Source organism: Tympanuchus pallidicinctus, unplaced genomic scaffold (genome assembly GCF_026119805.1).
Source record: "Tympanuchus pallidicinctus isolate F22 unplaced genomic scaffold, pur_lepc_1.0 scaffold1, whole genome shotgun sequence".
Lineage (NCBI taxonomy): Eukaryota > Metazoa > Chordata > Aves > Galliformes > Phasianidae > Tympanuchus > Tympanuchus pallidicinctus.
Genome location: NW_026294618.1, coordinates 94,116,351 through 94,141,622, shown reverse-complemented (window position 1 = coordinate 94,141,622; position 25,272 = coordinate 94,116,351). Strand labels below are relative to the sequence as shown.

The window sequence follows — 25,272 nt, the reverse complement described above, 5'->3', positions numbered from 1 at the left end:
TTTGGATGTCTTGAGGGATGGAGATTCACCACCTCTCTGGGTCCCTGTTCTTCTGTTTGACATCTACTTGCATCAGAGAAAAAAGATTTCATGGCATCTGATTGGAGTTTCCCACACCACAAGTTGTGGCTGCTGTCTCTCACCCATGTGCTGGGCACCTCCGAGAAGGGTCAGGCTCTGTCTGTGGCAGAAGGAATTCTGAGGTGCCCTTGCTGAGAGCAAGCACCCAGAGTTCCCCTAAAGGAGGGCACCTGATCAATCTGAGGTCCTGAGACCCCAAGATATTTGAGTGATTTGTATCAGGGACTTAAATCTCCCTTGTTCTGCTCAAGATGAGAGTTCTTTCGGGGCAGATGATGGGCCTGAGGCTGTGGAGGGAAGCTCCGGGCTGTGAGATGTTTAGTTGGTGCTGATTTGTGGTTACTGGAGATAGTAGGATGATGCCTTCAAAATGTGGAGCTGTGGGCTGTCTCAGCCTAATGAGCCCTGAATGGAAGCGTGCTGGGTGTGGTTCCAGTTGTATGATCCAGAGCTTGTGGCCTTTGGCTCAAGTTGTTGACTTGTTCTAGATGTGCAGCCAGACAACTACTTGCTTATTATTGCTGTTAAGAAAACTGGATCCCACTCCAGCATTGCCATGGTCTTTCATTTCCTGGTTTTAATCCCAGCGAGTGCAGTCTGCTCACTTTATCTCTCCATCCAAGTTCAGCTTCCCACTGCTTGTAAATCCAAGAGCAGATCCCAAATGGGGCTGTGGTCCCATACTCAGAGCGCACTGCCTGGGGTGGAAGGTGGAGATGGAATCTCACTCCTGCATCATGCAATTCATCGTACCATTCCAGGCTCCAGGAGAAAACAGACCAGCTCTTGTCCTTGGAAAGGGAAGCAGCAGAGCTGCGAGAGGCGATGGAGCAACAGAAGATAAAAAACAACGTATGTGGAATGAACTGGGCTCAACTATTGCTGCTCAGATTCTTTTTCCTCTAAAACCCAAATCTTTGGGATCAGAATGTTAACAGTTGCTCTCTGGGCAGCATGGGCTCTTTCAGCCCCAGGGAGCAGTGGGGTATCACTTTGTCTGCCAGAGATTGGGAGGGCCCTGGCAGGGTGCATGACTCGAGTGCTTCAGCTGATGGGCTGCGTGGTTGGAGGTGTCCCTCCTCTGTCCTCCTGAGCTCAGAACCTATAAAGCAGAGAAATGCTGTCCAGCAGGGTCAGGGCAGTTCCTCATTGCCTATCTGCTCCTTTTCCCTCTACTGCAAGGCTGCATGAGTTATTTGGAGGCAACACTGCAGCCTTCCACTAGGCTTGTGTCCTCTTCAGGCAGCTCCGACGGCTGCTTTTGGAGTTGGTCTCCATCCTGCTCTGTTTTGTTCCTGCAGGAGGATTTGAGCCTGGTGCTTTGGGCAGCTGCAGGGACGGAGGAGAAGGGAGTGCATGTGGGTGGTGGGACGGGGGATCCTCGGCAAAAGTGGCGGGCTGCCCGTTTTCCTGAACGGAGGCTTTGAAATCCTCCGCAGTGCCAACAAGCAGCTTGGCGGCCTTCAGCGTGGTGTGTGGCAATAAGCCTTGTGTGTGTGGTCTCGGCAGGACCTTCGTGAGAAGAACTGGAAAGCAGTGGAAGCATTGACCGAGCTGGAGAAGGCATGCGAGGAAAAGCTACTTGCTGCTACAAAAGCAAAGGTGAGTCCGGTATTTCTCTTCAGTAGTGGTGCCAGTGTTGTAGGGGAAGCGTTCAGCCTCCCCAGAGCCACCAGTTGTTTGTTCTGGGCTGCCTGCCTTGTCTTAGGAGCAGTGCTGGTTTAACTTTCTTGCCAGCTTCCTCAGGTCTTGTCCTGAGGCCTGTGCATCCACTACAGATTGCCACTGGGGAACCAGGACTGTGGATGGAGGGGGAGGGATGTTTTAGTGATTCTCAGAGGCCGTGTTCTCTGCTTGCTGGTTTTCCCATGCCAGCTTACCTGTGTAGGCACAGAAAAGCAAGGCTGGTGCTGCCAGCCTGGCCCACAAGCACCCGAGTCCTCCACCCCATGCCTCTGTGTTCCTCCTGCAGGAGGAGTTGGCCCACCAGCTTGATGCGCTCCAGACACGAACCAAAGAGACTCTGCTCTCTGCGCTCCCAGAAATCACTGTGTCACAACAGGTGGGTTCCTATCATTCCAGCCCCCTTACAGAGTCTCTGCCATGTAGGAATGACAGGCATCTAAACATTTTTTTTTCTTTTCCCCTCCTTGTCCTGTTTTTCAAACTCAGGATTATGAGGCATGGCTACAAGAGTTTAAGGAGAAGGCTGTGGACGTGCTAAAGCAACACACAATTACAACAGAGCCTGTGGTAAGTGAGGGGGCTGGGAAGTAGAGGGGCAAGTGAGTGCTTAAGTCACTTTTTTCTTTTTCTCATTTCTCTTTCTCCATCTCCCTTCTCAGGATTCAGCACTTAAACTGAAAGAGGCAGAGGAAGCGCAGAGCACTTTACAAGCAGAATGCGAGCAGTACAGAGCTATCCTTGCAGAGACAGTAAGTTACAGCTCCTTGTAATATGTTGGTCTTCTGCTAGAAATACAGCTCAGTTTCCCAGCAGATCATGGGCTGCTGGTGGGCTTTGCACAGTATGCTGGCGCTGCCATGGAGATGATTATTCCCCAGTGAGACAGGGGAAGTGGACAGGCCTGAATTGTATCCATTCTAATCAAGTTGGAAGCCTTCCTGGATGTTGCTTGAGGCACAGTGGCACATGCAAGGGCGCTGTTAAGCAAAGGGGTCAAGGCAGCTTGGGAATTGGGTGTCCCCAGCCCCACCTGGTTTTGTTGCCGATGCATTGCCCCAAATTGCAGCGGCTCAAATCTTTCGAGAAGAGATGGATGTTCCATGGCACCCATGGCCCTGGTGACTGCCATGGTGCTCCATTTGGGAGGGCTGCAGGAGGCTTGGGCTCAGCTGTGGCTTTTCCAATAGGAAGGAATGCTGCGAAACCTGCAGAAGAGTGTGGAGGAGGAAGAGCAGGTGTGGAAAGCAAAGCTCACTGTCTCTGGAGAGGAACTCCAAAAGGTGAGTGCTTTGGGGCATCTGAGTGTGTTGCTTGTGGAGCAGAGAGGCTGTTGGCTGCAGACTGGATGGTGACCCTATCTGTTCCTGCCAGCTTTGGTCTCTGAGGCAAGAGACCTTTCTCTTCTACCTCTTGTCACAAAATTAACAGACACGAAGCTCACTTAAACCCTTCTTACCCCCGCCTTCCTGCCCACTGTATACTGGAGGAATGGGTTGCAGCTCTCTGGTACAGGCATGATCATTGGGAAACTACGTTACTGCTTCAGTAATCTCAGCTCTGGAACTTGGAAGTCAGACTCAGCCCTCCTGGTGGGTGCTGGCTTGGCTGAGTCAGGGCACGTGCCGTGCTCTTGGACTCCTATTTTCAGGGACTTGGCTTGCTCTTGGTATCTAGGTTGAGTTTGGCTTTGGTTGAAGTTTCAGAAAGGAGCTGAGGTCCAAGCCACGTACTGTGAATAGTTTTTGGTCCAGCTGTCTGTCTAGCTTTGGGTACCTCTCTCACTGGCTACAAAGCCAGCTGGCTGCTGCTGAAGAGCCAGTGCTCTCCAACTGTCTGGGGGAAAGCATGTGTCCTGAACTCCTGTGACTTAGCTGGGGTTTGGGAGGGCTTAGCTGGTCACACCTCTTCTGACTTCAGTTATCTCTGACTTCAGTATCCTCTTGAATGCAGAACTGAAATAAAGCTATTTCCCATGGTCTTGTTGCTCCCATCCTGTAGGTTCTTAAGAGGCTGCAGAGAGGTGGGAGAGCTCTTGTACAGGAGATCTCTAATTCCACTGCTGGATGTCTGGCACTGAGGGCGGCAGCTGTGCTGCATGGGGATGACGTGGCTGCTGGTGTGTGTGTGTTGGGATGGACGTGGCAGCTGGGGCAGGCTCTGAGCAGCTCTGCCTCTCTGTGGAGAACAGGGGAATTCTTCTGTTCAAATAATTCAGCAACCGTGATGTCCTTCTCTCAAAAATAAATCTGGGAATGCCTTCTACTGATGATTTTTTCTTTCTCTTGGCTTAGTCACAACTCCAGTTGAAATCCCTTGAAGACATGATAGAGAAGTTGAAAACAGAGCTGCAGAGCACCGACCAGGTAAGGTTTTTGGCTTTCTGTGTTCCTGGCACAGGCACTGGGCAGACGAGTGCTGTGCTTGCGCTGAATGGGAGCCCATCTCCTGACCTATCCTGGGGAAGGTGGGCTGCAGCACGGGATGGGTCCAGGGTGTTTGGCACCTCAACCCCCTCTGCATTCTTCCCTTTTAATCCAGCTAAAGGAATACATCTCTCTCCTGGAAGCACAACTGGAAAATCACTTACAGACAGCCAGCTCTGAACGCCAAAACTACACAAAAGAAGTTGAAGGCGTAAGTGTGGCAGATGTTACTTTAAATATTGCTTCTTCTAAGTTGGACTCACCACCCTTCCACTTTTTTGGGGGGGATTTGAGGCGTGCCCCAGGGAATTTGCAGGTTTGCAAATGAGGAGAAAGTAGCTGGAGATGTTTGCTCCAGTCTGGGTTGTGGGCATCTAGTGTTGGGATGAGTTGGCAGGCGGATGGAGATCTATATGGAGATGCCCACTGCATCTCAGTACCCCGTGGGATTTCTGTGGCTCAGGTGAGGTGGCGCTGTCCCACAGTTGCCTCTTTGAGCAGCCATTAGCAAGTGATGCTATCACTGCTTCTCTGAGATGGTGTTGAATTGTAATGATGCCTCCCTGGGCTGCAGAGCTCCAACATGAAGTACATATGCATGTTTGCCTTTTTACCTCTCTGAGGGCACCAGTAGAAGGGCTGACAATGGGGCTGGGAGATCAGAGGGCAGCAAAACGGGATGGGGAGTGGCCAGAACAGGACTTTTGTATTGTGAGGTGGGCCACAGCCTCTCAGAGATGTGGCTGGAGATAAAAGCCCAAACTCTAATGCTCTTCCTCACCTCTGCTTCCTGTTTCTTTTCACCAGCTGAGACAGCTCTTATCAGAGTCCCAAGAGCAGCTGGAGGCAGCAAAGACAGAAACGCAGAAGCAGAGCAAGGAGCTGGCCCTGGTAAGGGGGTGATGCACCGCTGGGACTCATCTGCCTGCATGCAGGACTGCTGCCTGGCCTCAGGGCAGCTCACAAACCACAACCCAGGGTTCATCTGCTTGCTGGTGTCCTGTTCCTCTCTGCAGGTTTAGAGGCAGGAGGAAGGCACAGTCATCACATGGGCACACATAGTGCTCCCAGCCTTCCCCACAGTGGAGACTGATTACCCCTCACAGAACTTGGGGTAGGGCTTTAGGTGCTGCCCTGGGACCGTAGATGGGATGAATTAGCTTGTGTATGCCATGTGCATAGAGGTTGCTTAGAGGACTAAAAGATGGGGCTGAGTTTCTGCAGGTAAGTGGGAGAGAGGCTGGGGATAAAGGGCCAGGAGAGCCAGCAGACCTGCCAAAACCATGAGGGCTTTTGTTTTTTAAATCATTACTTCTGTTGTGAGACAGCACTTGTTGCTTTGCATTTTAATATTGGAAGTGCTTCATTGTTTGGAGCTCACCATCATCTGACTCGCTGAACAAACTGGTGCAGCCTTTGCTCTTTGGGGAGCTTGGTGCTGGATGGTCACTGGCTTTAATCTCGTTAGCTGGGCAGGCGGCTGTAAGCACTGAACTTGCTTGTGTTCATTCAGAAGCCTTTCCTTTCTTCTGGACAGGGTTTGTTTGTTAATCCAAACATTCATCTTTCAAACTGCCCATGTTAGATGCAGAACCTGAGATAGTTTTCCCAACATTTCAGCTTGTGTGCAAGTAGAAGGGCTGACAAAACTGGTCTGCAGGTCCATATGGATCTTGTCACAGGACAGTGCAACTGAGGCAAGCTCGCTGGTCCTTCCTCCAGGTCAGGCAGCAGCTGAGTGAGATGAAGAGCCACGTGCAGGATGGAGAAGTAGCGGGGTCACAAGCTGACCTGGGCGATCCCACACCCTTTGAGGTTAGGGTGGTGAGAATGCTGCCCGCAGGGTCACTGACCCTTAACTGTGTCCCTTGTCCTGTCCCCCTGTCTCTAACTGCATGGAAAACTGCACGTGGCTTTGCTGTTGTCTCCTGTCCTGTGTGTATGGGGTCTGACAATGGAGGCTGTGGGAAGCTGAGCCTCGCTCCCTTCAGCTGCATGTTGAAGGTCTTCTCTGAAGCAGGACAGGCTACAGAAGAGGACATCCTGACACGGCTGCATGGGAACCCTTTCCAGCAGGAGGCTGAGGATTAGGATTATAGACCCTATGTAGGAACAGAGGCTCTGCAAATCTTGCTGGAGCCGGGCTGAAGGCATTATCCACAGCTGTTCCTTTGCAGGCTAACACCTCTTGCTGGCAGCGGTGGCTGCCGCACGCTGAGCTCTGTCTCTCTCCTTTAATCCTGTTAACTGTGGAACCTTCTCTCGGGCACTGCTCTGGCACACACGAGCACCTGCCACATACGTCATCCCTTGAGGTGCTGCTCAAGAAGCAAGCAAACTTTGGCAGTGCCCAGGCTCCCCGTGGCCATCCTCCCAGCTTCTTCACCCATTGCCCTTTTGTGCCCTGGGGAAAGCTCTGGGCTTTATTTCTTTGGTACGGCCCAGCTCCCCACCGGCTCGTCATCCTCATGAGCTCTCCCTTTGTTTTGTTTTCTGCGCGTTTCTCCCCTCTCCTATGCAGTTGAAAATGCAGCTGGAGCAGAATGAGGCACTGATGGAGAAGGAACAAGAGCTGAGGCAAAAGCTGGTGCGGGAGCTGGAGGAGGTGGGTGCTGGGCCAGGAGTGCTGATGGCCGGGCTCTTCGTGCTCCTGGCCAAGAGCGCTGCCCTCCCGGTGGATGCAGTGCACCCAGCCGTCTGCTGGCGGCTCCATAGCCCAACTGTACAGCAGGGCCAGGACGTGCTGGCTGCCAGGGCAGGAGGTGCCCGCGGCTGTGCGCTGGTGTTTAATGAGTGTGTCCCCCTTCCAGGCACAAAGCTCAGCGTGCAGCTTGCAAGCAGAGCTGGAGAAGTTGAGACTGGCTGAAAACGCAGCAACTTCAGACATGGAGGAGGCCCAGCATCTCAAGGTGATGCAGCTGACCCGGTCCCTTGCTTGGTGCTGAGCCAGGACGGCCAAAGCTATATCCAGGCAGAACTTGGGGCGTGATTCATCCCCAATGGGGGTGGTGGAGCAAGGCAGATAGTTCCCAAAGGAAGATTCTCCTTGCCCCTGTGCAATCAGTAAGCTTTGATAGGGCTGAAGAACAGCAGGCTATGAGTCACAGCCCCTCACTGACCAAGGTCGGGTGATGCTCTGAGCTGACTGCCTGAGCTCGTATGCAGGCTGGGATTCCCGTAGAGTGGGAGGTCACAGAACCATAGGATATCCCGAGTTGGAAGGGACCTGTAAGGATCACTGAGTGCAACTCCTGGCTCTGTACAGCACTACCCAAATTTCAGACCCTGTGTCTGAAAGCAGTGTCCATGTGCTCCTTGAACTCTGGCGAGCACGTTACCGCAACCAGTTTTGTGGTCACTGTGCTCTGTTGAAGTTTGCAGCCCGTGCTGTCCCTGGGGTTGCTGGGTCCCCTGTGAGCAGGGAAGCTGAGGCATATGGGTTCTTTTCACTCCCATCTAGGAAAGACTTGAAAAAGAAAAAAAGCTGACAAGGGACTTGGGCCAGGCGGCAACCAAACTACAGGAGCTACTGAAGGTTACCCAGGACCAACTGGCCAAAGAGAGAGAAACGGTGAAGAAGTTGAAAGAACAACTTCATGAAAAGGTACTTGTTCCCAGGACTGGGACAGATGCCCAGCTGTGGCAGTTGGCCATCCCTTCTGCCACTGGTGGAGGTTGCAGGAGTGTGTCCTGTGGTGGTTTAAAATGGAATGCAGTGGGGATCCTACTGCCAGAAACCATCTGGCCTGGCCGGCTTTGGGCAATGCCTGAGGCTGTAGTGGGTGGTGGTCAACGTTCTCCCTGCCCACAAGGGGAGATCTGGCCCGTCTGGGAAATGCTTCGCTGCTTATCCTACAGTGAGAATAAAGTTGGGACCCAGTTGAGTAACTCACCTCTGTTCTCCTTCTCCAGGGGGAAGAGGACAGTTCGAAGGAAGGGACTTCAGTTTGATGAGTCTGTGACCTAGAACGTACCGTTCAACTTACCAAATGCCTTACACATTCCTAAAACAAAAATATATGCTGAATTTATTGTAGATAAGATACAATACAAGCCATTAGTGACCCACAACCTAGTTTTGAAACTTAAGAAAAAAAAAAAACAGAAAAAAAAGCAACAGTGCAGGCGTACATTTGTAAGAAAATCTTCATACTGTTTTGTACAACCATTCATTCCCCTGGGTGCTGCTCTGGCCGGGCTGGGGCCAGGACGTGACCCTCCTCGAACCCACGAATGTGTGAAAAGGGAAGGCTGTGTTTGTACATCAACTGGTGCAATTATTATTATATATATAAATATATATATATATATATTATTTTTTTTTTGAGTGAAAGAAGTGTGAAAGTAAGACCCATGATGGAAGGAAGCCACTTGATGGGTGGCTCAGGGCACGTATCCTTCTGTGTATTTTCTGGGTGTCGATGCAATTAAAATGACGTAGCGGGGAGAGCTGCTTCCTGCTTTATTTCTCTGGTTATTTTTCATGTTGGCAGGCTGCTGGGCCTTGGGCGTGACTGAAGGATGACCCTGCTGTGGCCAGAAGTGGATCCTCTGCTCCTTGCTGTGCTGTAGCAGCTCTCCCCACTGTATTTTCTCCAGTATGTGTGAAGGAGGTGCAGAGGCTGAGGCCACAGGGGGATGCAATGGGATGGCTGCTCCTAGGGACAGGTATGGAGGCTTTCCCTGCTGCTGGTGGGAGCAGCAGAGACTTCACACAACTGAGGCTGGTGGGCATCCCCAGCACAGCCTTGTGGTTGACACATCAACGCTGCAGTCAGTGCATCAGTGAAGGCTGATGGTGTCTCCTGCCCTTTGTAACCCACCAGAACAGCAACCAGAGTGGGGCTGAGTGCCTCCCACCCCAGTGCCACAGGGTTTTTGAGGTGGGGACTGTGGACTTTTGATGTGGGGTGGAGCTTATGCTCCTGGCTGGAGGGGAGCTGGTGGCTGCAGGCTGGTGGCCTTGGGCCCTCTGCCCTCTGCTTCCCTTGCTTCCAGCCCTCTGAGCACAGGAGGCTGAGTGCCTGGCTTCTGCCTGGCTATATTAGGCTGCTGGCAGGATGTGCTCATTGACCCAGCCCTCACCCTGCAGCCATCATTAGCCATCAGCTTCCTCTTCTGGCTTTGGGAGGCTCTACTGACCCAGGCAGTAACAAAAAAGCAAAACCAGGAGAAACCAACCATAGGTTGGAATGAGTTGTTGAGTGTAAGGGGGTGGCCATCATCCAAACAGCAGTCGGTGGTGAGGGCCCCAAAACAGCCAGCACAGCAGTGATGAAACTCTTTGGTTTTTGGGTTTTGCTTTCGCAACAACCCGTTCCTTCACTCTGCTTGCTTGTGCAAAGCAGCACACGCTTAATGAGTGTGCACACAGGAGCAGTGAGGAAGCTCTTTAAGTACACAGCCAAAGCAAGGAGCGTGGACAACAGCATGCATGCTCAATGGGCTCCAGAAGCCAGAGGAGTGCAGATTTGGTGTCCTTGGCATGAGGAATGTACGTGTACTTTGGGACATCACCCAGCTTCTGTGTTTGGAAGGGAGAGAAGAGCTGGAGTTGTTAAGTAAGGCTGATGATGGAAACAGGTTGCTGGGGTCTGGTGGTTAAGCTTGAGTTCAGGTGCCTGGTGTGGTGCTGCTGGGATTTATGCTGTTCCATGGAGCCATGAGAAGGGGAAAGCCAACAACCTCCTGAGAGGCCAGGGTCGCCTCTCAGAGGGCCAACCCTCACCTCAGAGCAGTGGGATTTCACACTGCACCCACCCCTGGAGCAGCATTGCTCTTTCAGGCAAGCTGTAGTGCTGGCTCATTACCCGGTGAGCAGGTTGTGATGCAGGGCAGGTGGGAACAGCAGCCTGGGTGCTGCAGCCAGGTGGGTCCTCAGTCAAAGCTCAATGGCTCTGCTTGTGTCGTCTTTTCAAGAAGGTCTGAGTGATTTGGGAAAAGCCACGAATGAAAGGATTGGAAAATCATAAAAGGAAACATCTTTGCAAGTTTTATAATAGCTACAATTGTACAAGGGCAAGATGAAGTTTGGCTTGCTAAGTAACTCCATGCTGTGATCAACAAAGCTGAAGGCAAAGTAACAGCCAGCACAGGAGCACAGTAGCAGAGATCAGGCTTGTGCCTCAGGGTTTGCACCAAGGGCCCTAAAAACTGACCAAGTGAAGCTGGGACCCACCCAACCACAACCAAAAACAACATCTCTTGCCTCAGTCCCCTGACTGAAGCACTCTGCACCCAAGTTCCTGGCTTGAATACTTTCACGTGGTGAGAAGCATCCTCCTGCCTCTGCATCTGACTTCCTTCCCCCTTTGTTGAGGCTCTTCTCTAACCAAAAAAGGAAATCCCAGGGAGAAGTCCACCAGCTTCACCAGGCCTGGATTGCTCTTTGACGTTAGCTGCAGTCTGGAGGTGTTAGTTATCAGTTGACTCCTGAATGGGAGTTCCCCTTATTTGTCAGGCAGCACCACTCCCACTGTGTCACTGGTTTTCTTATCTCAGCCTGAACTTTGGACAGACACCAAGTACAGAAGAGCTGTTTTTATGGAGATGGTTACTCCCTTGTGCCAGGTTGAAAGTTGAGGGAACAGGCCAGGAGCACCCACTGATGCCAGTTTAGTTTCCTCTTCTGATAGGATCTCACTGTAGTGGATCATATCAGAAACCCTTGTGTGCTCCACGCGGGTACCACATTAGAGCACGTGGTCAATGCTTGCCTTTGATTAAATCTTCAAATACGCAGCACAGCCAAAAAGCACAGACACTGCATTAAGCCAGGGAGCAGCACTTCCCTGGTAGCGCTCTGCTGGAAAGCAGCAGACCAAGCAGCTGTCCCTACGTACCTGGCAGAAGGGGCAGCCTTTAACTTTCTGGGACAGGCCAGAGGAAGCTCTCCGTTCTGACAGGAGAAGCAGCACCAAGTAACTGACACAGGCCTCCACGGTGAGATGCTTCCCATGAAGCTCCCTCCCTGTGGCCATCTGGGACCGGAGCCCAGAAGGAAGGGAGCAGACACCACGGTGGATCCCGTGACTGCCACAGACTGCTACGCACTCAGCTGCTGAGGTGTGCGAGGCCAAGGAAGACATCGACAGGCTGCAGAGACATGGACATGCTTTCTCCCCCACTTCTCCTTCCAGCCTCTTTTCCCCCACTGCAAACTGGAGAGGAATCAGTCACTGACCGAGGGGAAAGAAACCCCATTTATTTAAGCTATTCAAGTTTGGCACACACAGAACATACCACAGTAACGCACTGGAGGCTAAGGGTTTTTTTTTCTTTTTTTTTTTTTCTCTACAGACATACAGGAAAACTCTATGCAACTTCCATGTACACATTACACAAAGGAAACAGCTTTAATTAACCACTGGTGAAACATGGAAGCTTTTAAGATCTCTGTAGCTGGCACAGGAATGTTCTCTACCCCCCCATACAAAAGGCATTTCAGGTCAGACTTTCTAGTAGGTGATATTTCCATGCATTTCTACAGAATTAAAGAAGCTAACAGACAAAAAGCCCAGATCAAGCCGTATTAGTCAGGCTGATTGGTTCTACCAAGTTAAATCAATAATAATTATGGACAAATGGACCAAGTGACCAAGACTGGGGCTGAGAACACCACTTGTAATCTTTTGCTGTTTTTCCAAGTGGTTCTTTCTCATTGTACTGCCCGTAACTGGAGAGCTCCGATGGAAGAATCTGCACTTGTCAAAGCCTCAGAAGCATCTGATCCGCTAGGAAATGTTAGTGGAAAAAAGGTAGTTCTAAATTAACCTATGCCAAAGGAAAAGCAATTTTAATAGAATCGTTCAGTTCAGCCTTGGAGGAGATCTCAAGACACTTCATAACCAATGTTAACCTGTAGGAACAAGCAAACCTTTAAAGATTACTGCACTGCGAGTTTACAAGAACGATTAGGACTTTCTCCAGGAAAGTGTGCCTACTTCCATCTCTATTTTATCCTCCTAATTAACCTTTATTAGTAATGCTGTGCAACTGCAAGCACTAAGAATTTAGCTCTGTTCAGGTGCCTAGCTTTAACTACAGGTTTGAAGTCTTGCATTAAATGATTCAAGGGGAAAGTTTTTAGTTTGGCAGTTTGGCCAGTAGCCTCAGAAGGACTGATGATTTTGCTCATTTTAATTTAGAAAAGAACAGGAACCAGATTGTTCTCATCATCCTCCCCCCTTCATCCCATGATACACTGCTGAATCAGAATTTTTGGAGACCTTTAGTGTTAATTCACTGGGGATAAGTATTGGGATAGACAACCAATGCAAATATTAATACACCAAGATAAATCCTTAATTTGATTTATTTAAGGTCATTTGTACATACGAGCTACATCTCCAAAATCTACTTTATTCTACAAGACAGCTTCCCTACAGTTAGTGAAACCCTTGCCTAGAATGGTTGCTTTACATAACTGATATATTAAAACATGGAATGCTTGTAGAGTTGTGGCACTGTATGACATCTACACGGGACTTCCTTCAAAAGCTACGACTAGGGAGCCTCCTAGCTTCTCAGCAATACAAGCTCGATTGAGGTCCTCTGGCCCATTTGCTTGGCATTCATGCTTTATGCCTAAAAAAAAGATGCAGAACACTCAATAATGCAGTATTTCAATATGCTAGTAATCAACCAGAGAAGCACAGTTAGTAGTAATATTAGAAGAGGCAGTCTGGTCACTCAAGCTGCAAAGTCCCACCTTCACTAAGGAAAACTAAGGAATTTGGGTTTATTCCCCCTCGATATATCACAGGAGACATCTGGCTACACATCACAAATCAAATACATGTATCAGGGAGAAGCTTTTCACTACTATCAGTGCTTGGACTGTCAGCTGCCCATGGCAAATCAGCCTGTGAGTGAAAGTCTCATTTCTACTGTTACCCTGAATATGTCAACTGAGGGAGCTGCTGCAACGCAAGCACTGAACAGCTGACAATCAAAGCAGGACGCGCTGTGCAGACTTGCTGGTACACAGAATTAAGAGTGGTTTCTGTTCCGGAGATAAGGGAGCCAGACCCAACTCTGCCTTATGTTGAGAAAAATAGAGAAAGCAGTGTTTCTTTTTCAGCCCTCACCAGCTTCAATTCATTGGTGAGCTGTACTGTGAAGAACAGCACTGCTGTGCACCGCTCAGTACTACGCAGTGCTGCACTCTGACCAGCACGGCACTAAGAGCTGAAGGGGGCTCTGCTACCGGGCTGGGAGGCATCACAGTCATTTATTCAGAATGAGATTTCAGAGTGCTGCAGCAAGGGTAACTCTTTGGTCACTGGTACCTGACAGGATGAACATCACTTTGCTTCTCCTCTCAGAGATGCAATGCCTTTGAAATGAGTAATCACAACTGCATCTCTAAGTCAAGCCAATCATTACTTCCTAGTACAGCACAGTTACTTGATTCTGCAGTTCAATAGATACAGGGCTGAAAGTCCTCTGCCACAGAGACAGCGTGACACAAAATACAGGTCACTGTTAACAAGAATGTGATGTTTATAGGCTGCATGGCGTAAACAAGTTACTCTGTATGGCAGCAGTTACTCTTGTACGCTGCCAAGCCTGCTCCAGTTCTGAGCACAGTTCTAGTGCCTCTAAGGCTCAGAGTCAGACATTTTAAATTTGGCTTCAGCCAGAGCTTCTTTTAGCTCTGTCACAAGGCACTTCACCTGGTGAAATTCTCATCTCGCTAGCATCTCAAAAGAAAAAAAAAAGCCAATTAGCAAATGGTTAAGCCTTGCTGTGTAAGTGTTTCAGATGGCACCTAGGAGTGTTAGCTGCACTACATACCTTGGAACTTCTTTTTGATTGCATCCTTGGAGCTTGCATAGATCATCTTACTTTTGAGAGGTGCTTGTTCTGGTGCCCTAGTGGAATACAAGAAGATAGTGCAATTAGCAGCATTTATTATCCAGCAGTAAGACAAACACCATCCCACTGATTATAAACAAAGGAAACTCTAATGGCTCGTAATACAAGTACCATGCTGTCCAGCACATTTTAAGCCTTCCACAGACAAAACAAATGCTCGTAGACCTCAGCACAGCTCGGGCCTCATGCTAGGAACAGGCGAGTTGTGAAGAGTGCTTACCACAAGAAGAACATCAGCTCTTCTTTTTTGGATTCCTTGGTCTCGAAACTTGCATCATACAAGGCGTAACGGCAATCCTTCTCGGGAAGCATCTGCACAAAGTGCTTGAAAGGGTCAGTAACCGTCACACCAACATCTCCCACTAGAATCTCTTTGCCTTCTTCCACAATAATGCACTTTTTGTCTGGACTGAGGCAGAAGATGACAGCCTTCTTCCTCTTCTTCACTTCCTCAGGCGTAGAGCATTTCCGCACTTTCATGTCATAGAAGATACGGCAAACCTCATCGGCAACTTGCACTCCAGATGCCTGCAAAGATGAGAACAAAGGCCTTTAGGGCTACCACTGAGTATTTGCACAACTACGTTACTGTGCTGCCTCCAAACTGAGGCTGGAAGACGAGCGATACTCGCAACACTCACTCACAGCCCCACAGTCTAGACAGGAGAGCTGCAGGCCCTTCTCAAATAAAGAATCTGGAGCCTCAATGCCGCCTACAGTAAGTTGCCAAACCAAAAGTACTCTGAACAAGGCACAGTCCTTCTTAGATTAGAACAGCGTTGGTAGGGTAGTTTCACATTTATGTCCACCCCTTGTCCTCTGAAATTTCAGTTGTGGCAAATCCTTTGATGTTGCAGCAGAGTGGCTTCATTGGCCATCTCGGGACAGGCAGACAACTAAATTAACAAGGGTCACTTCTACTCAGTCTCCTGGCCACTTCCAGCCTATCTGCCATCAGCTTTAGGAACAGAGGTACAATAGTGTCAAACCCACGCGTATCAACTGGGTTTGGCTTAGAAGTCAGGAGAGATACAGTGGGGCACTGGAATACAATTCTCAGCCACGAACAAACCAACCTTCTGAAGGTGCTCTCAATTCAGTGTTTTAAAGGCAGAGCTTGCAAGTCCAACTGTAAAAATTCTCAGCTTCCCCAGCAGTTCCTCTTCCAGTTTTTAAAACAAGCTGCCTTTAAAACGATTTCTTCACCCCATCCCATCTTTTTTTTTCCCCCACTCCTGGAAGCTTGGTGAGAAATTGTGGTTACTCAGCGGTAACAGACAGTATTCATATCTGAGTTTTACACTCAGAACAAAATGAAGTTTGAGAGGTTAAAGACAGCCCTAAAATAGAGAATGCCGCAAATCCAGGGAGTCACACTGCTGGAAAAACATCACGGTCAGAGCAGTAAACTGTAAATCAAAGCCTGTCCAACACTCATTGTGCTCAAACCGCAACGTGCCATGTAAACACTGAGATTCCTTCCTAATATTGCCTCTCCCCCTGCTGCTTTTGGGGCTTCCAAAAGTGACCTTATCCTCAGATACAGTAAGTCACGCACTGGAAGGAAAGTCACCCTCCTCCGTGTAACTGCCACACGTCATCATCTTCAGCACAGTCAGCACTACTATGCAGGCAGGTACAGCATCACGTGAGAGGTACCAACTGAAAAACACTGAAGGTTGTTCCTTGTTTTGGTTTCCCTTCAGCTCAGCCCACAAAAGCGTGCCCAATGGAATCATTTTGGGGGGGGAGAGGAGGGAGAAGGGGGATAAGATGCCAAATCACAGCACTCTCTCAAGGTATAAGCAAGTAGCAGAGTTCAGCTGGAATGCCAGGGAAATCAGTGAAGGTCAACTGCACAGTGCTAACTTTCCTGTCCTTAAGAGTCATTATGGATTGGACAGCTACTACTTCTAACATACATATATATTCTTTTCAAAGCCCTGACCACTGCATGTCTTTTTTCCTCTTCTTTCCCCCACCAGAGAGATCTGGATGCCAATGCTATACAGCCATCAATCTGACATGGAAGCTTTCCTCCACGAAACAGAGCTCTTTAGGAGCTTACTCAAACACAAAGGGACCCTCAGAATTTACAATGCACGGATTGTCTGTTTGGGGTAATCTACCTCAAATCCCTTACATTTGCTCTGGGAGAGGAGCAGGCCCACAGAACAGGAGGAAGTTGCTGTGCCTCAGCTGCCTGGCAGGCAGCCACCCTTTTGCATGTCTCCAGCAGCATAAGGAAAGCAAGCAGAGAAAGCTTATTCCAGGGTAACTACAAGCAGAAGTGCAAACATCAGTGCAAAGTGACGCATTCCTACATCACCTCCTTCATACAATGGACTGCACCTCTGTGAGAGCGTGGCTGGGAACTAATGAGAAATGAATGTATTTCTTCCTGTCTCTGCATCACTGTGTGTGGTGTGGGCAAGAGCACTCTGGGAGGACTGGAAATAAGGCAGGGTTGCCCTAATAATGCAAACAGCACAGCAACTGGAACTACGGCATCGCTCACTACAGCTAATGCACTGCCAACTCCAGACAGACATTTTTTCCCCTCCTTTCTATGAGATTTGTCTTCCAGGCTAATGGTACCTCAGCAGCTGACAGGAGATTTAAGTCTCAGCTTTTAAACCTGCAAAAAGCTTAGGAGTTTACACAGAAGATGCACAAAGTCTGACCCAGCACAGCCTAGTAATGCCATAAAAGGAATTGGTGTCAACCATCTCCACCTTTATCAACTGTTGATCTTTGCTCTAAGATCACTAGTTCCTCCTTATCGACTCCTGTTACCAAGAAGTTAACTCTGAAAGCAGGCATTACTACTCAGCAGAGAGCCCGAAAAAAGCATCAGCAATGGAGCTGCTAGTAGATGCAAACTGTGCAGCCAGGAGCAGATGCACAGCCAGAAACATTTCTCCAAGCTGGGAGTCAAGTTATTTCCTTATAAAGGAATTGAACACGGCTGGCAAGTTGCTTCAGATTCCAAAAATGTTGAGAGTACTCAGTCTGGAAAGTCAAATTCACTCTTACTCTGCAGCTGACCACTGGGACTGACCAGAGGCTGAAGGGGAAACAGTAAGAACTGGATTTTTTCTTAACTTTCCAAAGTAAAGTGTTTATTAGCTGGTGCAACTCTTCATAACTATTATACAACTTCTGAATCCATTCAGGAGTTGATACCAGCAGATGCTGATCTGCTGGGGATGGCATAGATTCCTTCATCCTGAGAAAACACTACAGCTGTGTCACAGCGTGGGGTTGAAATGAACCCATAAAATCCCAGCACAAGTGCTTCCAAGAAGGCAGCATACTCCTGCACCAAAAGGACTCCCTCTCCAGCTCCAGGCTTGTACCAGTTATGATTCTCTAAACATACCTAAAAAGGAAAAACCTCAACATTAGGTAGCTTTTTGCTGTAACTTGGCCACGGCCATTCAGGGTAGGGCAGCAACAGGATGACTGTGAAAGCCACTGGAACACAGAGAAATGCCACATGCCTAAGTACATGTTCTCAAGTGGTAATTTAACCATGTCTCTGCTGACCTGTCCTGAAAAACAGCTGCTGAGAAGCCTCCACCTGCCAGTAATGACAGGATAAGCATTTATTTGTTTGTGTGGATTCTCTCTGGCCCAGTGTTACACTGCTCAGAGGATTCAATACAGCACACTCATTATTTTTTCAGGCATGGTGGCCAGAATGCTGCATAGCTGAGGACAGATAGCTTGCTTCTGTTCCTTCTTCAATAGGGAAGCAATTATCCAACTCAGGACAGCACACATGGGTGGCTGAGCAGCGTGCATGGCAGGTACTGGTGGGACACAAGGCCATCAGCTGGCTGCATTTTGTAGCATTGGACAGAGCAACCCCTGAATATACGCAACAATAATTAAAACCATTCTCAGGACACAAGAGGCAGGCAAATAGCCAGGCTGTTCCCATGGGTGTCAGGGCCAGCTAACCTCATCAAGGCAGCAACAAGGAGGCAAGCTGCCTTGTTATCAGATGGAAAAAATGATGACAGGGCTGCATATTCTTGCCTGCACGTCTCCCTAACTGTGCAAATGTCCCCCCACAGGGAAGGGATTTAGCACAAAATGAGTTCTCCCCTCATACTTCCATGCAACTACGGCCAAAGCAGCATGCCTTGTGGGCTGCACCTCCGCCTACGTTATTCCACAGCCCTCACACCAGTACCCCATTGTATTTTCATATAGATTGCTGTAGGCACATGAGGTAATGGTTGCATTAAATGCCTTGTCAGCATGCACTGCAGTAACACAGCAGCTCTTATTCCCTTCACAAAGCCACCGTTCCTGCCTCAAGTGCAAAGCACTGCAGAAGCCCTGTGAGAGCAGAATGCTGTCCCCAAATAGCACGGCTGAAGAGAGAGCCTTCTGTCTCACAGGCCTCGGACTGCAAGGCCTGGCTCCAGCTGGCTCCGCTAACAGCTTCCAACACTTTGCCTTCATCACAAAGTACTCTGCAGCTGGAATTTCATCTGAACAGGGTGATAAAATGGAGGGGTAAGGCCGAAGAATAACCCAAAATTTTCCTCCAAGAAATCCCTGTGTACAGAAAGAGATTTCAAGTAAGGCACTTATCAGATCCTCAATAGATTGATTTGCAGCAAGCCTGCATAGAAATAGATCTCCAATGCAATTTGCATTGGATTTTATTAAGGATCGTTGTGAACACCAGCATATTTTCTGAATATTTAAAATACTTCACCTAGAAGGTTTTGCTCCTACATCAGCAGTAAGACAGACAGCTTTAATGACTTAGTTTGTCTCACAAGGAGCTTGACAGATTAAACCCGTTTTTAAGTGCACGCCAATTTTATGCTGCAGACTTCCTTTGTAATGTTTCTGTAGATAACAGCTCAGGCATTTCAAGAAGCAGTTCTTGCCTCGTTTTGTTTGGGAGCCACGTGCACACACATTGTATACATCAGCACGGACAATCCGCAGCTACTCAAGTGGAAAGTTCTCCCTCTTGGAAAAGCACCATCAGTTTTTCCAGAATTGACACCAAGAACATACTGAAGCACGCCTGGTTTAATTGCAAAGGCAGAGATCTGAGAGCACTGTGCGCCCATGTTTACCAGTCACACCACTGCCACATATTTGGTTCTGGGTTTCTTGAGCAAGCATCTTGTTTCCCCCAGCCCTGGCATACCATCCCTCCCAGCCACCTTCCAAATCCCCTTCCACTGCCAGAACTGTTTGTGTGACTGTGTGGCACTTTCATCTGACTCACCAATGTGTCACAGCACAAGTTTTCAGTTAGAACCATTATCACCTGACTGTTCCAGGACAGGAGACTGCAAAGCCGTTCCTTACACTGCCACGCAGCACCCTGAGATGTTGCCAGGGCTGAGACCTGAAGGGAGAACTAAGCTCAGCTAGCACAGGGCACCCAGCAGGCAGAGAGGCCTGCTGGAAGAACGTCAGTTCCACAGCAGGCTTGAAAAGGTGTCAGCTAAAGCTGCCAGCTGTGGTCAGCAAGATGCCTGAAAACTTGGGTGTTACAGACGTATGGGTCTCAAATGCTGCTTTGCTTCTCATCTATTAGCAGAACACTCAAGAAAACCCATTCGATACTAGCACTTCTGCTTTCCAGAGCAAGGAAGGAGGCAACATGTGGAGCAGCTGCTGCGACTTCACCCTGCAGACCAGGCCAGCACAACCATAGCCGTGCCCTCCTAAGTCCAAAGTTGGCCCACTTCCCCCACTAGCAGCAGCAAAACAGACACCCACACCTACACAAGGCAGTCTACACATCTGAAAAAGTCCAAAGCTTTGGTTCAGATCTGAAGCGTGATAGGAAACATAACTGCCTTTTTTATTTTTACTGCTGTTGTGTAAGAGGCCATTATTTACACACCATAAACCAGCAAGAAGAACAGTGCTATTTGCATGCCACTTGTAGGCAGATCTTGCCAGGCTGATTTAAGCTTTTTATTTTATTTTGCATTACGTGATCCATCTTTTGAGGGGAGGGAAGGGAAACAAAATTCTATTCAGCTTCTTTTTTCCTGACAGTAAGAAAAATTCCAACTAGACAATGAAAGAAGAAGAGAGCTGTCATAGAAAGACAAGAAAAAGCATCTTCTGCATTCCTTGAGGTTATTTCCTCACCTTTCAGCCAGAGGAAATCATCACCTGCTCCCAGCCACCATGAAATTTGCCCGTGGTAATTACCCAGGCAGGCAGAACAGGCAATCCCCACTGAGAAAGGCAACCCCAGCCATGCTATTAAAGAACAGGAAGCGTGGCAGCCACTAGGGGGGCAGAAATTTTGAAAAGTGCCCATTCCTGTGTTGAAACACATGTTTCTAAGGTAATGCGGGTCTAAGCTGGAAGGCAACAAGACTCCTGCAGAAAAGCAAAGCTTCTTAAGAACGCATTCAGCACAAAAATCAGATCTTACAAGCCGTATGTCTGCAGGAATGTTCGTGCAGCCCTCCACAACCCTGTAGCTACATAACATTCATCCTTAAAAACAGCTTCTGAAGGCCTTCCCTGGGCAACTCAGACATTTGCTAACAAGTTACCTGCCCTGGAGATGGCTGAGTGTTGTGCAAGCATGAAACCCCCAAGCACCTCTCAATAAAGACTCTGCCTGCCCATAGCTCTCCTGTATGAGATACCTGGGTCAGCCCTTGCTCCCTCCAGGGACCAGTAATACCCCAGCAGCATGAGTAGAAACATGCCAGGCATGCACCCAACCAAGCGCTGGGAGGCTGTCTTCTTGTCCACGAGGCACACAGACCTCTTAGTTACACAGATTTGGGAATACTATTGACTAACAAGCAAGGAAAATAATTTGCATGGTCCTCCGAAGACTGTGGAACCATTTAATCCAGTACCAAAGAAATTAAGCCTTACAGCAAGGCTTGTAAAAGCGGGAATTCCAATGCTCTTTTGATACCAAGTGATGCCCTCCTGCTGGCTTCGCTGTACTCTGTCAAAAGGACTACGCTGCCTAAAAGCAAGTTCATTAGCTGCAACAAGCAAGCATCTAAAAGCAAATAAAAGGAACAAAAAACCTAAAGCTTGTTCCAAAAAGGAGATAGCTATGAGAAATACGTGTCTCAGCCAACTTGGGAATTGCCTGCTTCTGAAGCAAGAGGAAGCCTGGCACACGGAGCAAGTCATTTTAAACTAGGTTTGTGTACTGCAGAAGTAGCAGCTGCTTGTTGAGACAAGCCTACTTTAAAACAGGAGCTGCAGGTCTCGTCAGACCTTCGGCAGCTCCCTCTGCACCTCCCCTGGCTGTGCCTCCTGCCGAGGGTTAGCCGCAGCGCTCCAGCTGCTTCACGGGAAGCGAGATGAGCAGCACCTCCCACGTGCAGGGCCTGTGCTGAACGGGAGCTCATTTACTGGACATTCCCTGCGTTCAAGAAGGCAACGATAAGCTTTGGGCGAGCTGCCGTCAGGCAAAGCGCACGAAATGAGGTGCGTAGAAACACTTGTTTGTTGACAGAGAAGCGTTTGCGCGCGACGTAAGCAAAACCAGGACGAAAGTGCGATGATTCAAGGGAGTTTGTCAGGCGGTGCTGCAGAACGCGGCCCGCCCCACGCAGCGCAGAGCCGGCGCGAGGCGCCCGTCCCGCCCCGCGCCGCCGGCCGAAGGAGCCCTGGGGCACCGCGCTCCCGCACGCGTCTCCTCGGCTCGGGCGATAGAACCGCCCCCACCTCTCCTCCTTTTGTTCCCCGGGCCCGCGCCGAACGGAGCCACCGCCCTCCCTCCCGCCGCCGCTTTCTAGGCCAGGCCCGATCCCCCGCGCCGCGGAAAGATGGCTCCCACCCCGCGGCCGGATGCGGCCCCGCGCTTCCTGCCGCCCGCCCGCCCGCCCCGCCGAGGCCGTGAGGGGGCGCCGCCTCCCCTCCCCCCTCGCAGCCCCTCCCCCACGTGGCCGCGCCCTGCGGCACGGGGAAGGAGCGCGCATCGCTCCCCCCCACCCCCCCCACGCCTCGCGCGCGCGCGCCCTGCTCGCCATGCCCTCCTTCCCCCCATCCCCCCAATGGCCGCGCTGCCCCTCGCGCCCGCGTGCGGCGCGGAGCGCGCCATCGCTCTGCGGGGGGAGCTGGTGGGGCGCGCGAGGAGGAGAGGGCGGGCCCATCTCCTCAAAAAGAGGGGGGGCCGCGCCCCACCGCCTCGCGGCGGGGTGGGGGGGAAAGGAAAGGGACGAAACGCAGCGCGGCCGCCTTGAGCCCAGAGGCCCGCCGGCCGCGGGAAGGGCTGCGCGACGGCATCGCGGCGGCGCTGGATGCCAAGGCTCCATCCGCCCCTGGCCGCCGACCCCCCTCCCCCCCCCAACGGCTCCCCCCGCGGATGAGGGCAGTGGGGGAACGGCGTCCCCGCTTGCAGCGCCCGGCTCCTACCATGGTGTCGGCGGAGCGGCGGTTGCTTCCCTCGGGTGTTGGGCGCGGCGCGGGCTCCGGCAGCAGGAAGGGAAGCGGCGAGGGCGCGAGCCGAGCGGAAACGCTGCCGACGTCACGGCCGCCGTGCCCGGCGGAGGAAGCGGTTGTTATGGTAGGACCCTGCGTGGCAACGCCCCGGCCCGCTCCCCTATCCAGCTTCGCGCATGCGTGCGGCCGCAAACACCACCCACACACCGGCCGGACCGGGGGGAGCGCTCCCTTCGCTTGCCTGCCCGAGGGGGGGGCTGGGCTGTCCAATCGGAAGGCGAACCGCAGAATGATTGACGGCCGCCGCGTGCCGGCCGGCCAATGGCGGCGGGCGGTGTGTGGGGGGCGGGATTACCTGCCCCAAGGTGTGTGCGGGGGGGGCTGAGGGGAGCTGTAACAGGGGCGGCGGGGATAAAAGTGGTGGGGGTGGTCGTGAGGGGAGTGGCGGTAGAAAGCCCAGGCAGAACGGGTGGGGAAGCTCTGCGGGGAAGGCGGCGTGAACGAGGCCGAGGGGAGGGGAGGGGAGGGGACAGGCAGCGCAGCCCGGGAGGAGGAAGTGTGGTGCTTTTTTTTTTTTTTTTTTTTTTTTTTGAGCGTTTTTTAATACCTACTTTGGTGCGATCTCAGTCGGCCACTGGTGATTGGCTGCCGTTGTCGTTCTCGTGGAGGGCTGGGGAAATCCCGCGAGAGAGAGGAGCGGCGCGCCGGGCTGGGGGTGCGGGCGCTGTGTGTCCGTCTCGTAGACAAAGCGGCGCTGCAGGCGTGGGGCCGCGCTGTGCTCTAGGGCTGCTAGGCGATACGCTGCGGAGATGCCATTTCTGTCATGATTCTGGGCAGTCGGGGTTCTTGTAGTCAGGCTGAGCTGCTTACAGGAGCGCCTTCTATGTTAAAAAATAGTGGAGACGAGCGTGTTTCGTTGCGGGATGCTGCCTGCAGTGCTCCCAGCTAGTATGGCCGTGCGCTGATAGGCAGAGCCCAGCACCACGCCGATCTTTTGTGTTTCCGTGCCAGCAGAAAACAAAGCGAGGCTTGATGGTGTGTTTTCAGGGCTGAGTGACAAGGCAGCACGATTTTCAAGATTACAGCTATTTTTCTGATGTTACAGCTAGCGTAAAGCACCAGTAATAAAGATAGAAGGTATACCTTGCTGCTTTTGTCCATATTGCTGTTCTACTATAGTGTAACATCCTGTTTTTTCTCCCTTACCAGTTTCCCTTTTTAGATGCTATCAGACCTGTTCACATGAGTGGTTGCATACTGAAGATGGGTGTGTTGAAAAAGCAGTCCTGTTCCAGTGGGCTCTGCTAGGGGTCCCTTTGGCCCACAGCATTTGCACCTGATGGGCTGAAATGAAGCGGCACTGGTGAACAGTTTGCTAGGAGTGGGTGGGTTGTTCCTCTTGGTGCTTTTTTTTTTTTGTGTATAATCAAAGAACGGGAGGGAAAATGATAGAATTATACAATCACTATGGTTGGAAAAGATCTTCTGTATCACCAAGTCCAACCATCAAACCATCACCACTGTGCCTACTAACTCATCTCCCTATGTGCCACATCTACACCTTTCTTGAAGACCTCTATGCTGCTGGGCTGCTGGAGCCTCTGCATGGGACTGTAGCACGTAACCTGGGCAGCTGTGCTTTTAGCTAATTGCTGTGGGTAATTTGTCTGTCATTGTTCTGAGCTTGCTCTTAATGACTTGGTTTCACTAGAAGAGAGAAGGGTGCAGAAATAAGGCATCCGCGGGAGAAGGGGAAGGGATGATGTAAGGCCATGAGAACAGGGCTGAGGCTGTTTCACCTTGTATACTTACAAGGGAAAATGAATTGAAATTGGGCTGTTGGCTCAGCCTGTTTCAATAGGACTCGTGTTTCTGGGCACGTTGCTATGAGTCAAGAAGGTATCTTAACAAGTGAGAAGAAGCTCAACAAGGAGGAGTTTGAGCAAGGACTCTCACTTGTTTCAGTCTAATGTGAAAGATGTGCTTGCTCTGGGAAGGACACATTACTGAGAACCCTGATGGCTTTCTGAAAGACATTACCAAAGACTCTTTACCAAGAGACAGGCCAGCATAGCCTGGTGAGGCACAGCACCTGTGGCTGAAGAAGCCAAGGGGCACTGGCAGCTGCCTGCCTTGTGGTGGATCCTGAGCTCTGTGGGCTCTATGTGCGGTACCAACACAGGCACAGAGAGCTCTGGCTCTGCACTGGGAGCTGTGTGCCATTGGCTGTTGATGAGTAGCAATACTGTTTGAGTTTGTTATGGTTTGGGAACCCCTGCTCCATGGAAATCCTGTGCTGCTTTTCCTGTAGGTGACAGGGAGTCTGTTTTTCCAGTCCTGAGCAGCCTGTTCCTCAGAGGCTTTGAACTAAAGCTGTCTTCTGGCTGCCTGAGCCAAGGAGGAGCTCCCTGTTTTGGAGTGGGTGACAGGGAATTTTGGTGCTTCTTTTTTTACTTCCTCTTATCATCAGTCCTGCCTTCTGATGGAACAGGGACCTGGGACAATGATGAGGAAGTTGTGCCCTGTGGTGGCTTATTGCCACACCAACACCAACCCCAACCCCCTGTGGCTTGCTGCTCTGCTAATGCCTCTTACAGCCAGCTGCTGTGATGGCATACGAGTGAGCAGAGCTTCTGTTTTCTGAGACTTTCTCCTTTGGCCACAGGATGTAAGTGCAATGTGAAGTTATTAAGAAGAAAGAAATGAACACTGCTGACTGCTACGACTGTACTGTGGAAATGTAGGTTTTCATAAAAAAAAAAAAATAATAATAATTCGTCTT

General features: G+C 50.5%; 2 protein-coding genes across 7 annotated transcripts in view; one reads left to right on the top strand and one right to left on the bottom strand.

Moving 5' to 3' along the window:
• RRBP1 (ribosome binding protein 1) overlaps positions 1 to 11,481 on the top strand; it is a 30,017-nt gene extending 18,536 nt beyond the window's left edge. For 3 of the 6 annotated variants that reach the window (XM_052683773.1, XM_052683863.1, XM_052683933.1), the window contains exons 11-24: positions 843 to 933; positions 1,591 to 1,683; positions 2,054 to 2,143; positions 2,254 to 2,334; positions 2,427 to 2,516; positions 2,955 to 3,047; positions 4,059 to 4,130; positions 4,306 to 4,401; positions 4,998 to 5,081; positions 5,913 to 6,005; positions 6,712 to 6,795; positions 7,001 to 7,099; positions 7,651 to 7,794; positions 8,103 to 11,481. In XM_052683773.1, the coding sequence (XP_052539733.1) occupies positions 843 to 933; positions 1,591 to 1,683; positions 2,054 to 2,143; positions 2,254 to 2,334; positions 2,427 to 2,516; positions 2,955 to 3,047; positions 4,059 to 4,130; positions 4,306 to 4,401; positions 4,998 to 5,081; positions 5,913 to 6,005; positions 6,712 to 6,795; positions 7,001 to 7,099; positions 7,651 to 7,794; positions 8,103 to 8,141 (1,249 nt within the window). In that variant the 3' untranslated portion in view covers positions 8,142 to 11,481. The remainder of the gene's footprint in view (positions 1 to 842; positions 934 to 1,590; positions 1,684 to 2,053; positions 2,144 to 2,253; positions 2,335 to 2,426; positions 2,517 to 2,954; positions 3,048 to 4,058; positions 4,131 to 4,305; positions 4,402 to 4,997; positions 5,082 to 5,912; positions 6,006 to 6,711; positions 6,796 to 7,000; positions 7,100 to 7,650; positions 7,795 to 8,102) is intronic. The other 3 variants (XM_052684011.1, XM_052684086.1, XM_052684166.1) reach the window with 3 other exon arrangements.
• Positions 11,482 to 12,486: 1,005 nt separating this feature from the next.
• Positions 12,487 to 22,603, bottom strand: DSTN (destrin, actin depolymerizing factor). The gene is made up of 4 exons (XM_052684285.1): positions 22,464 to 22,603; positions 14,290 to 14,597; positions 13,989 to 14,065; positions 12,487 to 12,776 (listed from the first exon to the last, which is right to left on the bottom strand). The coding sequence occupies exons 1-4, from the start codon at positions 22,464 to 22,466 to the stop codon at positions 12,667 to 12,669; spliced, it is 498 nt and encodes a 165-aa protein (XP_052540245.1). The 5' UTR covers positions 22,467 to 22,603; the 3' UTR covers positions 12,487 to 12,666.
• Between the last annotated feature and the right edge of the window lie 2,669 nt (positions 22,604 to 25,272).